Consider the following 13,455-nt stretch of genomic DNA (forward strand, 5'->3'; position numbering starts at 1 on the left):
GCTGATCTAGGGCCCTCTGGGGCTGCCTGTGATACCCAACCTGGGCAGGTGGGGAGAGAGCCCGACCAAACAGACTAGAGACCATTTGAGAATGACTTGGCTTTCCTGTGTGTTTTGTTTTTCTCTTAATTTTCAAATGTTTTATTTTATTATGTAATACTTGATATGTGCAAAGGAATATATGACACATTTGTATGTGTTATGAAACACAAGCATTTGAGAATTCCCACCTCCCCACCCAGTTTTCCTTTGTGATTTCTTTGCTAGTAAAAAGAGTTTACTCATCCCTTGCTTAAAATATAGGATGCCTGAGTCACTAGTTTGCCATACTGTGTCATTTTGGCACCTCGTCCAGACTCCCTTTCCCCAGGACGGTGACCCAGAATCTCCTCAAAGTACACAATGCTGTCCATGTGCTCTGAGCTTCTTACCAAATGAAGGAGCCTGCTGGTGTTTGAGTGGAGCGATTTTAGGCACCAGTGTTATAACTGTCCCCTTTGTTCCTTATGTTATTGCTTGCATTCCAGGGTTTCTATGTTGAAGGGTGTGGTTGACAGCACAGCTCCTTAACTTCTCCTCTGGTGACTTGAATGGTAATAACTTAAATCCTGAATAAACAGTGATGATCACAAATAGCAAAATGGTGGAAAAGTGAAAAGTTGTCTCACCATTGATCGTTAAGTTTCATACAAGTCTACTTTTGATTTTTTTTTGATTTTAAGATTTTTTTTTAATTATTAGAAAGAAATATCCTAGGAGGGAAGATAGAATCATCATCTTGAAAGCAGAATAGTTGCTGCTCAAGAAGGATACTTTTTGAGGACTAGACTTTGTGTTTACTCCCCTCCCCCCGACTCATTGTGGTCCATCTCATTTCCAACGATCTGTACACATCACACACCATGCTTCTGTGTTCTTATGTTTGTTGGGCAGATCTAATGTCAAAGATGAAATGAACAAAAGTAAGTGAAGAAAGTTTAGGTCAGCATTCTTATAATCTTGTGGATGAGGAACAGAAACCATGTAATTTTACTATGCAGTATTAAAATTATGCAACATACACATTCCTAAAAATCACTGCCCTGTGCAAAATTATGCAATAAAAACCACAGGGCTTATGGGGAAAATGGGGTTAGGGTCACAACACTCAAAAACTTCACAGATAAGAGAAAAAAAGGCAACAGAAAAAATAAATAGATATTCTGAAAAAAGGGACGTACAGACTACCATGTGTACGATAAATAAGCTACAAAGATACATTGTACAGCACAGGGATTATAACTGATACTTAATAACTTTAGATGGAGTATAATCTATAAAAATTTTGAATTACTAATTGTACATCTGAAACTAATATATTGTAAATCAACTATACCCCAATAAAAATAAAAATAATTATAATAAAAATTAAAGTCTACAAATAAATGTCAGATATAAACCTAAAAATAGCATAGTTTTGCAGATGTTAAGTGGCTAAGTAATACATAAATTCTATAATAAATATAGCACCCTACCTTGAAAAATATCTGAGGTTTGCTTGTGGAAGTGGGCGTGGGAAGGATTCGGCTTGTGAGTTACTGTGAAGTGATGGAAGGAGGGTTATCTGAAGTCAGATGGGAATTTCAGATCCCAGATGTGGTTATAATTCATAACACATGCACATGACCTGACAGAGCTGGTGGATGTTTAAGGTGTGTGCATTTTTTTGTTTTGTTTTCTTGTGTGGCTCATTTGAGCTGGGTAGGGTTTTCTGCATTTTTTAGTGTTTCTTTCATGCACAAGTAAGCACAAAATTCATGTTATGTGCATATTGTTCCCTGATATGTCCAATGCATTGGAACAAATTTGAATTTTCAAAAAAAAAAAACAAAGCAAAACTAACTTGTAAAACCCACTATATAAAACATGTACTAGCTAATACTGAGTGCCTTGCACCGTGCCGTAGATTCTATGTGAATTATCTCTCAAGAACATGACAAGTTAGGTATGATTGATAGCCACATTTTATAGATGAGAAAACTGTGGCTCAGAGAGGTAAAACTTTCCCCAAGTTACAAGGCTAGGACAGGGTAATTCACAATGATTATGTCATTCTTTTTCCTGAACAACAACAAAAAAAGTGGGGCAAATATTTGCAAATATATAAGAAAGAGCAAGTATCCATAATATATGAAAGTTTTTCAAATCAGTAAAAAGAGACAATGCCCCAATAGAAAAATGAACAAAGGTCAAAAGCAGGCAGTTTACAAAGAAGGAATACAAATGGCCAATAAAATGGGGAGGGGTGGTGTTCCACCTCATTTACTACTCACTCATGTAAGTCAGAACAATTAGATGTCATTTTTTCCCACCATCAAATGGACAGGAATAAATGTGGGGGAACACTGGCAGGAGGATGGATTGTTACAACCTTTCCAAAATACACATACCTGTCCTTTGACCCAGCCACCTAATTTCTAGAAATTTATCCTAAGAAAGTAATCAGGTAAGTGGGAAAAGATTCTTGTACAAGATTTTTGTCAGAGTTGTTAATAATGCTGACGAGTTGAAAACACTTACCCATCATCACCAAGTGGTTAAGTTCTAGTGCATTATTACACCACAGTACAACACAGTGTAACACATGGGACTCCCCAAAAGGGTGATGTTATATCCATGATGGTTGACCCTAGATACTCTTCATGTTTTATTAAGCAAAGGGAGCAAAGACAGGATAGCATCTTCTGCATGATTACATTTTGGTAAAACAATTTGCATATGTGTGCAAGCTTGTGTTTGCAGCAAGCTAGGTAGAAGAAGTCTGGAAAGACGCACATCAGAACATTGACAGGAGAGGTCTCAGGACTGTGGAATTGCTGGATGGTTTGTTTTCTTTGTTTTTTCATATAACTTTTTTCTAGATTTCTCTGTAGTGAATGTTACTTTTATGATTTAAAAAAGAAAATATTTCAAAACATTGTCTAACACAAGGTCCATAATAAATAGAAAATGTAAGAATAAATGACCTTTGTGAAATACTTCTTCTAGCACCTAATAGGGCTATGTGTAACAAACACCCAAGAAAGAGTTTTTGACTACATTTTGGAGGCAATGTTACCCCAACTGGGGCTTCACATTCTTTATTCCTGACCATAATTAATCTGACCAGATTTCAAATTGCCTCATTCTCAAGTAGATGCCAGTAGACTGAGCCAGACAGTGACTTGTGTTATTTCCAGGTCATAAGCTCTGTAAAGTGCATGTGGACTTGGGGTCTCTGGATGAAGCTTGGGACTGTCAGGCATAGGTGACAGGGGCCGGAGTCTCTAATTTTGGTTACCTGCTTTTAAAGACCCCGATTTATTTTCTTTGTCCCAGCCTTAGTTTAAGAATCAGCTAAGCACAGGAATGTGGCTGGAGGGGGATAGGAGGGGTGGGAGGGGTGGGGTGGTAACTGACAGGGGCACCCCTCCTAGGTGAGCTGGGGTCTGCAGGCCTGGGGCTGCCAGCCCAGCTCCAAGGAGGCCTGTGTCTGGCCTTGCGCTCTGAGGGCCGCCGCTCATCATGCAGGAACCAGAACTTCATTTTCAAAGCTCCATAAAGACTGTGCCTCCTCCCAGGCCTCCCTTTTCCAGGCTTCCTGGCTGTCTGTAGAGATGAGAGCCTGTGTGATCACAGCGCTGAGCAATCGGAGCGGGGGAGGCACGGACACGCTAGGGTTCCCACGGGGTAGAGCTGGCATGTGCAGAGCGGAACCGCGCCTGGGGCGGACTCCCGTGCCTCTGTGCAGCAGGCGTCTGCACTCCTTGTCACTGCGGGCCAGATGGGGACCCAGGGCCCTGTGCACTCTGCTGGAGCTGTGGCTCCTAGAACCTCTTCCTTACTTCTTCCTTCAAATGCTCAGTCTTAACAGCCCCTCCGAGCCACTCAGCCCGGTGCCATCTGCGTGGCTGGAGATAGCGCCACTGGAGCTCATCATGTGTGGGTTGAAAAGGATTTTTTTTTTTCAATTTAAGCAGTCGCAGTCCATCTGCCTACATACAACACACTTAACCTGCTTCGTGAACTAAGCTTCATGACCTCTTCAGGCTACTTCACCAGCCAGCCCATATCTTACCCCACAAAAGGTTTTGGAGAGCACTTGACGGACAAGTGGAGCCAAGTGCCCGTGTAGGGATGCCCTAGAAGCACCGCTAAGAGGGACCTTTATGAGGATCGGCCCCTCACCAAGCACTTTGCATGAATTATCTTATTAATCCTCACAACAAAGCCAAGTGAGTCTTTTTAGGGCAGCCACTTGTGAGAACCCGGGTGTAAAGAGAAGTGACTTGCAGGCCTTCACACATCTGGTCAGATGGGCCCTTTGAGACCCACATTGTGCCAAAGCCTGTGTCCATCTACCAGGTCTCTTTTGCCTTTTGCTCTTCTTTGCTTTCCGTGGATTAGAACAATCAACCAGGGAGTAATGTTCTTTTGGCTCACAAAGCAGTTCTCTGTTGTTGATTCCCCAGAGTTGGGTTTTATGGGAGTTCTGGAAAGCTCGACAAATTATTGGGTTTCTCTTAATCACTTTCTTAAAGTGTTTTATAATCTTGTGTTGTTCTTGGAATGTGTCAGCACTAAATTTTGTTTTGTTTAAATTTTGTGCTGAGTTTGAGGATAGCTCTTAGTTTAATCATGCACAAGAAATTGGAATTGGTTGGTACGAGTTACAATATCTGTGGCATTCTGCCCATTTCTCCCTCCCACACACAACAGACTGAGTGAGGACAGAGCAGAGTGTCGAGGTGTTGGTAAGTAATGCCACTGTGTAGTCATTTAATCTGGTGAGATGCTGTTTTGCCAGTTGGTTGAACTGACTAAACACTGAACGTGCTGAGCTGCTAGGCTCTGGTTATCCGACATGGAAGTCATACTAGAAACCACTAGCTTTCTGCTTGCCTAGTGTTAAGACTTCATATCCCAGATTGCCCCCACACCCCCACCCCTCATGATGCTGGAGACGTAGGAATGACTTGCTGGTAGAGGCTTGGAGAATGAATGGAGATAGTGTTTGGGGGTTTTGTTTGTTTTTTTTTCTTTTTGGTGACCAAATCAGAGCATCCTGTGGCCTTCAGTGTTCTGAGAGGAGCGTGCCACAGTTTAGGAACAAGCAGTAGCTTCTTGGGAGTTTATTGGAGAGGAAAGGGGGAGAGAATGTGGACAGGGTAGAGAATTGTAAAATTACCTGGGACAGAGTTGAGGTCCCAGACTCCTTATGGGGACCAGCCCTCTGGGGAGGAAGAGGGCATGAGAAGTGAGTTGTTCATTGTGGATTAGGTGCAGTAAATCTTTGGGAGGATGAATCAGGGGAAGAGGCCCTGGAAGCAGGCTTGAAGGCCTTTGGACAGGTACTTGGAGCATGATCTGGAAGGGAACAAGGCCTCCAGGTGGACACATCCCTTTGGCCCCAGAGACTTCTTGCCCAAAGGGAGGGGGCACAGCCAGGAGAGTCCAGGGCCCAGGTTGTTCTGCCTTGACCTGACAGTGAATGCACTGAGGTTCAACAGAAGGCCGTGAAGCTGCAGTTCAGAGAACTGTTTCTGATCCCTGCTGTGCCCTGAGGTGCTGTGTGACTTTGGCCAAGTGATTTCCCTGTTCTGGACTTCACATGTGATCTTTCCATCCATTCCACCCTGAAAGTTCCATGATTCCGAGGTCATCAACTTTGTCATCCCTGAGTGCTCCTGAGGGCACCAACAGTGCCCAGGGATATTCTCGTCTTGGAGAGAAGGCCCAGAACTTACCTGTGGTGAGGAGGGAAGGCTGCCCGTGGCAAGGAGAGTTAGGGTCTGGCACAGCTTTGCAGCGAGACCCACGTGACTCCTGCTCTGCTACCGGGAGCAGCACTGAGACTGGAGGTGGCCTCACAGTGCAAGGCTACAAAGCTCCGAAGACTCAGGGCAGCGACTACCCACTTTCTGCCCCAGTGTCCCCAACTGTAGAATGGGACCAACAGCTCCCTCCAAAAGCAACACTCACATAGCACAGAGGTAGCTCCTGTTAGGTCTGATACAGACCATCAGGAAGGTGGGTAGAAAGGTGGCTTGGAGGTGGAAGGAGAGAAGAACATCAGACAGATGAAGTTCTGTCACACTCTTACATGGTTAGACTTCTTGGCCCAGTTGATTCCCTGCACGAGAAGAGAGGTGACCCATTTCTGCTGTGGTCTTGGAAAAACCGTTGGATTTTCATGTCTCAGTTTCTTAGGCAAATTTGAAAGTTAATAGATATTTTGGTTGGCAGTTAAAATTACCCTTTCCATGTGTTCACAGAGATGCTGCAGTTTGTCAGCAATCAAGTGGGAGAGTTCCCCGACTTGTTCTCAGAGCAGCTGTGCAACTCCTTCCCTGGTGGCAGCAGCGGTGGTGGCACCAGCGGCGGTGGCACCAGCGGCAGCAGCAATGGCGGGAACAGTGGTGGTGGAGCCGGAGCTGGAGCCGGGGACCCCTCAATGCAGCGACCCTTCAGCCAAGCCCCCTTACCTTCCTTCTCTCCCTCGGCCGCCACCCCCCCGACCCCAGCCCTACAAGTCAAGGTCCCCCCGACCACGGTTCCCACTCCACCAAGGGCGACTCCCGTTCTTCAGCCCCGCCCCCAGCCGCAGCCCCAGCCCCAGCCCCAGGCTCAGCTGCAGCAGCAGACAGTAATGATCACCCCGACGTTCAGCACTGCCCCCCAGACGAGGATCATCCAGCAGCCTTTGATATACCAGAATGCCGCTACCAGCTTTCAAGGTGACTCAGAACTCAGATCTGATAATGACTGGCTAGTTCAAAAGTTTATGTGCCAATTTGCAGACACTTCCAAGGTAGACTGTAAATAGTTCTGTCCTCTTTGGGGATGACAGAATCTATCCATCTGGTCCTGTATGAAGCAAGTTTCAGCACCTGGCCGTAAGAACGGTGGTGTAGGAACCGTTCACATTCAGCCTTAACACATTACCTTCATATCTGTTGTGGCTGCTTCAAGAACACTTGGTCAAAGAATCCAACAAGCACAGTAGACACAGAGCTGTCCTGGTAACTAGAGGTGGAAGCTTGAATAAAATTAGTCTTGAAACTTATCCAGGCACCAGGCAGATCTCAGCACCTGTAGGTTGAGAACTGTTCATCCAGCAAACACCTCCTGAGCATCCACTATGGAAAAGAAGGCGCCTTTTAACACAGGTGCCAAGTCTGTGAGTAGCAGGCCTCACAGCAGACCCTCGGTGAGGGCTAAGTGAATGAGGGACTTTCTGTGTTGTGCCGTGTCCCGGCACCTTTTCATCAGATTTCCCTCTGACTCTATGGGGAGCCTTGGGTGGGATTAGTATTGCTCTACTAATTTCAGAGGATCTGATGGTACTTCAGTGGGCTTCAAGTGTTCAGGGGCTGGGGGGAGGTGACAGCAAAAGGCTGAGACAATCATCTCAAAGTACACATTCCATTGGCTTCACGGGAGGAGATGAAGCCCCAGGGTGTTGTTTGTTCTGCCCTCCATTAACTCCCTTGCTGGTTGTAGTCATTTGCTGATTAGCTTCCCTCACCTCCACCCCAGCACCCAGAGTATTAAAATAATTTGTACTTGTCCCCTCAGAAGTTGATGCAGCCTTTATGGGGTTCTCTTGTCATCCAGCCCAGCTTGTAAATGGCCGTGCGTGTCTTCTGCAGCAGCAGATGTGGGGCTGGGATCGTTATGAGGCACTCCATCCTTGGTTATTGCTCCAGCTACAGTGACAGAATGCAGCCCTCATCCACGTGACTTTTTTTCTCTTCTCCCAAGTCCTTCAGCCTCAGGTCCAAAGCCTAGTGACATCCTCCCAGGTGCAGCCAGTCACCATCCAGCAGCAGGTGCAGACGGTGCAGGCCCAGCGGGTGCTGACGCAGACAGCCAATGGCACGCTGCAGACGCTCGCCCCGGCCACGGTGCAGACAGTTGCCGCGCCCCAGGTGCAGCAGGTCCCGGTAGGTGGCCGACAAGGATTCAAGGAGGCTCTGGTTGGGGCTGTTGGCTGGTTTTTGGTTGGAGACATGGTCTGCATACTAAGAAGGACCAGCGGGGTGTAAGGGAGCAGCTCGTAGGGCAGGTAGGGTGCCTGGACCTTACGAGACACTGCGTATAGACACCTGGCAGAAGTCACATCTGTAGAGGGACACTGGCACTCACATTAACTCAGTAAATGCCAGTGTATTGGCTCATTTACACATATAATGGGTATAAAACTGGAAGGAAATGTACCAAAATGTTTTAAAATCATGTATTGTAGTGGGCTGTATTTCTAACTAATGAAGTAATTTATCTTTAAAAAAAAAAAGACAGTTTATCATTTTTGCTTCTCAGCCATATTCATGGCATTCCTAAGTTTTCCAAATCAGATTCCAAAAATCAGATATCTCTCCCCTCCACCCTCCACCCCAAGCCATGCCTGTTTGGCCCCTGCTAGGCCACTGGCACTGCTCTGCTCCAAGCCTTTCAACCTTACAACCCAGAGCCCCCTTTAGCTGTACTCTTTGTCCCCCTCAAGTCAGTAATTATGCTATATTCTCAGTTTGATGAATCTTTTGTAATTCTTTCTTGAAGGGTCTATGCAGTTAGAAGTAATGCAAAATAGAAAATAATGCTACCTTCCTTTTCCCGTTCTTCCTTTTCTATCCAGGTCCTGGTCCAGCCTCAGATCATCAAGACAGATTCCCTTGTTTTGACCACACTGAAGACAGATGGCAGCCCAGTCATGGCTGCAGTCCAGAACCCAGCCCTCACTGCCCTCACCACCCCCATCCAGACAGCCGCCCTTCAAGTACCGGTAGGAGCTGCCTCCCGTGCCCCAACCTCCTCCTCCTTTCTTGGGGATATTCGGCCTCAGACATTAACAGAGCTTCCAGACGCTGAATAGACACGGAAGCTCTATGGAATGTGTCAGTCAAATTACAAAATCACCCCTTCTTAGTTTTTTCCCCTTGGGAATTACCAGCTCTGATGTGCTGTTATATGGGAGAATGAGGGTTTGTGAAGGGAAGAGGGGAGCAGCAGAGGAGCCCAGCTTCTGGGCAGCAGCTTCACACAGGACCATCTGCCTCTTGGGTTCTGCTGATGGAGGGTTAGCTTCTGAAGGACCCTCGGCCCCCCAGGCAGGGAGGGGCTCCAAGGTGGGGACATGGAATGCACCCATACTTCAGTTGTAGGGTCTCAGCCACTGTCAGCATCTTGTGGCAAGAGAGTCTGATGAAAAAAAGGATCAAAATTCAAAAGCAAGCATTGTTCATTAAAGCCAAGAACTGGAAACAACCCAAATATCCATCCAAAAAGAACTATTGCTACATACAACTGCATGAACTTCAAAAATAGTATGTTGAGCAAAAGATGCCTGTCTCAAAAGAGCTCATGCCAGTGATGTCATTCCTACGAAGTTCAAGAAGACGGTGACAGAAGTCAGAGCAGTGATTACAAAGAGCGGGGAGGGACACAAGGGGACTTTCTAAGGGGTAGCCTTGGTCTGTGTCTTCGTCTGGGTTATCTTGGTTACACAAGTATACGTACATAACGATTCCATCAAGCCGTACACTTAAAACATGTGCTTTTTACTATGTGTGAATTATTTCTTGATGACTAATGAAGTTGAGAAGCTTATTCATTAGCCATTTGGATATTGAGGCTACTGATTGAAGAAAATAAAACTAAAATTAGTAGAAAGAGAAAAAGAAAGGAAAGCAGATTTGAGAGGAAGGCAGGGGGAAATCCTCTGTAGTTGGTCTATTTATTTAATAAAATGGCTCTGATGGTCAGTTCTGCCCTGGAGCTTCTTGATGGCCAAAGGAAATGCAGTAAGTTACTTCACCATCATGTGAGAGGAAAAAAATGTATCATGCACCAGGAGAGAGTTTTCCCTAGAACCAGAGTGACAGGGTGCACTGTGTGCCGGCTCGGAGGTGGTTAAGGGTTTGACAGCAAAGCAGAAATCATTCGACATGTTTCTGGCATCGCTGCATCAAGGTTAGCAAGTTGTCCACATTAATGCTGTTGTGGCACAGGATTAATCAACAGTGATTCTGGAAGGGGCCTAGTTCCTGAAGTACCGTTGCTCCTCAGGCTTCTGGACTTCATTAACCTAGGAAGCGTGTCAGACCGCACAGTTTTCAGGTGACACCACATGGCCAGGGCCAGCAGGTTCATGTTGTGAGGTTGCTTTACTCAGGCTGACCAAGTGGTCGTTCTGCCCTGCGTCTGTTCTAGACCCTGGTGGGCAGCAGTGGGACCATTCTGACCACGATGCCTGTGATGATGGGGCAAGAGAAGGTGCCCATTAAGCAAGTACCCGGGGGAGTCAAGCAGCTCGAGCCCCCCAAAGAAGGAGAAAGGCGGACGACACACAACATCATTGAGAAGCGGTATCGTTCCTCCATCAATGACAAAATCATCGAGTTGAAGGACCTGGTCATGGGAACAGATGCCAAGGTAGGCACCACACAGAATGGTGTTTCCTGCCCCGTCGTCTCCTCTCTGTCTTTGCTGCAGGAGTTTAGGAAGATCCAGGACCAAGCTGAGTGAAGGCAAGAATAGTTAGAGGTGCTATCTTACTAAAGCGTCTTGGTGTTTTGAAATTCCAAGATTATAAAATATTAACCGCTGGGAGTTGGCAAGGAGTGGCCTGCCTGGACCTTTGACTCTGCTTTGCAGTTATGGTGACCAAGGACTTTTTTGGCAAATGTTTAGTTGTATTCAGGGATGGCTAATGATATTTTAACCTTTTAGGGAGGAGAAAAAGTGGAGATTGAGTCTTTGACCAAGAGCAAATAGAGGAAATTGGTTTTTCATGTATTTTTGGTGTTTCAATGAATGTATCTTTTGGCTTTGGCACGTAGGGGTTTTTTACATCTGTTATCTGTTTATCTTTACCTCTGTATTGAAAGAAATTCTAATTTGCCTTGTAGCCTATTTAAATCTGAAAGGTGCTGATATACCTTTACTAAGATAACCATCCAACAATGCTCTGGTTTTTTGTTTGCCATTTGTTTTCCTTAAAGTTTGTTTTGATGCTAGGATTATTATAGGAAGTAGGAATAATACCTAATATTTACTGTTACTGTGCACTGGGCCGGAGGCTAAGCTCTTTACACATTAACCCTCATGGCAAGCCTGTGACTCATATACTATCATTATCCCTGTTTCATGAAGGAGGAAAGTGCTGTTCAGAGATGTTCAGTGACTTCTGTATGGCTATTCAGTGGGCGAGTCAGCATCTGAACCCAGCACCTCTTACTCCAGAACCTGAGCTCTGGGCTTCTGCTCTCCTCACTGTGCAGGGTGGTCTGATGCCACTGTGTTTTTCACCTGTCTTCCTTCCCAGATGCACAAGTCAGGTGTTCTGAGGAAGGCCATCGACTACATCAAATATTTGCAGCAGGTCAATCATAAACTGCGCCAGGAGAACATGGTGTTGAAACTGGCAAATCAGAAAAACAGTGAGTGTGCTCATTGAGAAAAGGGTTTCAGAGCTTCTGGTTATAGGAGAAGTCCTGCGCTGGGCACTGGGGAGGGCCCACTGACGTGTACGAAGTGCCTGCAGGGGTGAAGTGGCAGCAGGGGCTGTGCATCCCTCACCCCGCCCTGGCGGGGCCTGTAATACAGGCCACTTGCCGGCGGGGTTTTCTTTACAGAACTCCTAAAGGGCATCGACCTGGGCAGCCTGGTCGACAGTGATGTGGACCTGAAGATCGATGACTTCAACCAGAATGTCCTTCTGATGTCACCTCCGGCCTCCGACTCCGGGTCCCAGGCGGGCTTCTCCCCCTACTCCATCGACTCTGAGCCAGGAAGCCCTCTACTAGATGATGCGAAGGTAAGGAGCTTTTGAAATCCCTGACCCTGGAGTCTCTCCCATCTCCCCTGAGTTAATAGTGGGGAGGGCCCAGCGGAGGTCCAGGCCAGCTGTCCGGCCTGGGCTGGAGAAGAACAAGAATTTTGTGGAATTAGCCAGGTCTTAGAGAATAAAGGAGAAGAAAACTGACTCTGTGGGGAGACAACCTCCAGCTTGGCTGGTCCTCACTGAAAGGGCCCATCAGAGAGGAATAAGGGCCAAATCCAGGATGGGAACACACAGCCGCTTTCGCAGGAGCTGGGAGTTGCTGGTGGCGCCTCATTGCTTCCCTGGCCATAATGAGCCAGACAAGACCACTGTGGGAGGCTGATCAAGCTGGTTTAGGATGAGGCTGCCTCTGGGTCCTCTTCGGGAAATGATTACGATTTGCAGTCTAACAGATAACATTCTTACCAAGGGCCTTTAATCAGGGAAGAAAGCCCCTGGCAATTGTTTTTTAATGAAATTAGTTAGGAGAGGCTCCTAATGACCCTCCTAGGAACCTGTGGAGACTCCTGGGTTTTGTAAGGTAATTTGACATTGGCGGTTTCTGACTTCAAAAGCAGAATTCCCTTCTAGTGTAAGTTTTTGATCAGACTGTTTATTGTATCATGTACTTAATTTTAGTAAGGCAGCTCTGTTTTTGAAATATTTTATGTGTGATTCTGTTTGACAACAAAAAGCCATATGACATAGACATTGAATTAGCTAGGTGTCTGAATCATCAGAAGGAATTTTCAAATGGTTTTAAAATATTGCAAAGGAGGGATGTGGGATGTACATGCTGGGGGTCAGGGGAGATCTGGTTCCAATCTCCCTCCCTCCCTGGGCTCCCCAGGCAGGCAGGGCCTCTGCCTCCAGTTCTCCCTCCGTAAAATGGGGAGAAAATAAAATAATATGTGGTTTTAGAATAGGCAATCTCCTGCAGATAGATTCATGCTGAAGTATGGTCTTTAATCAACTTTGAGGTATAATTTATATGTGGTAAAATATACCTGTTTTATAGTATCATACAGTGTGATGAGTTTTAACAAATGTATACATTTATGTAACTCATAACAATCAAGATAGAGAATAAAAAGCTGAAAGCATTTCTTGTAAGATCAGGAACAAGGATGCCCACCCTCACCACTTCTATTCAGCCTAGAATTGGAAGTCCTAGCCACAGCAGTCAGACAAGAAAAAGAAATAAAAGGAATCCAAATTGTAAAAGAAGAAGTAGAAGTGTCACTGTTTGCAGGTGACCTGATGACTATATATAGAGTATCCTAAAGACACCACCAGAAAACTGTTAGAACTAATAAATAAATTCAGTAAATTTGCAGGGTACAAAATTAATGTACAGAAATCTGTTACTTTTCTATACACTAATGACGAAGTATCAGAAGGAGAACTTAAGAAAACAGTTCCATTTACAATTGCATCAAAAAGAATAAAATACCAAGGAGTAAATCTAAATAAGTAGATAAAAGACCTGTACTTGAAAAAGCTATAAGACATTGATGAAAGAAATTGAAGAAGACACAGATAGAAAGATATATTGTGCTCATGGACTGGAAGAATTAATATTCTTGAAATGACCATACTCCTCAAGGCAGTCT

General features: G+C 45.5%; 1 protein-coding gene across 1 annotated transcript in view; it reads left to right on the forward strand.

The window, feature by feature from the left end:
* The window catches only part of SREBF2 (sterol regulatory element binding transcription factor 2), a 54,667-nt gene that overhangs the window by 16,247 nt on the left and 24,965 nt on the right, over window positions 1–13,455 (forward strand). The window contains exons 2-7 of the mRNA XM_006207136.3: window positions 6,294–6,755; window positions 7,783–7,964; window positions 8,657–8,803; window positions 10,231–10,452; window positions 11,345–11,459; window positions 11,655–11,836. Of these exons, the coding sequence (XP_006207198.2) occupies window positions 6,294–6,755; window positions 7,783–7,964; window positions 8,657–8,803; window positions 10,231–10,452; window positions 11,345–11,459; window positions 11,655–11,836 (1,310 nt within the window). The remainder of the gene's footprint in view (window positions 1–6,293; window positions 6,756–7,782; window positions 7,965–8,656; window positions 8,804–10,230; window positions 10,453–11,344; window positions 11,460–11,654; window positions 11,837–13,455) is intronic.

The sequence above is a fragment of the Vicugna pacos genome, chromosome 12 (genome assembly GCF_048564905.1).
Source record: "Vicugna pacos chromosome 12, VicPac4, whole genome shotgun sequence".
NCBI lineage: Eukaryota > Metazoa > Chordata > Mammalia > Artiodactyla > Camelidae > Vicugna > Vicugna pacos.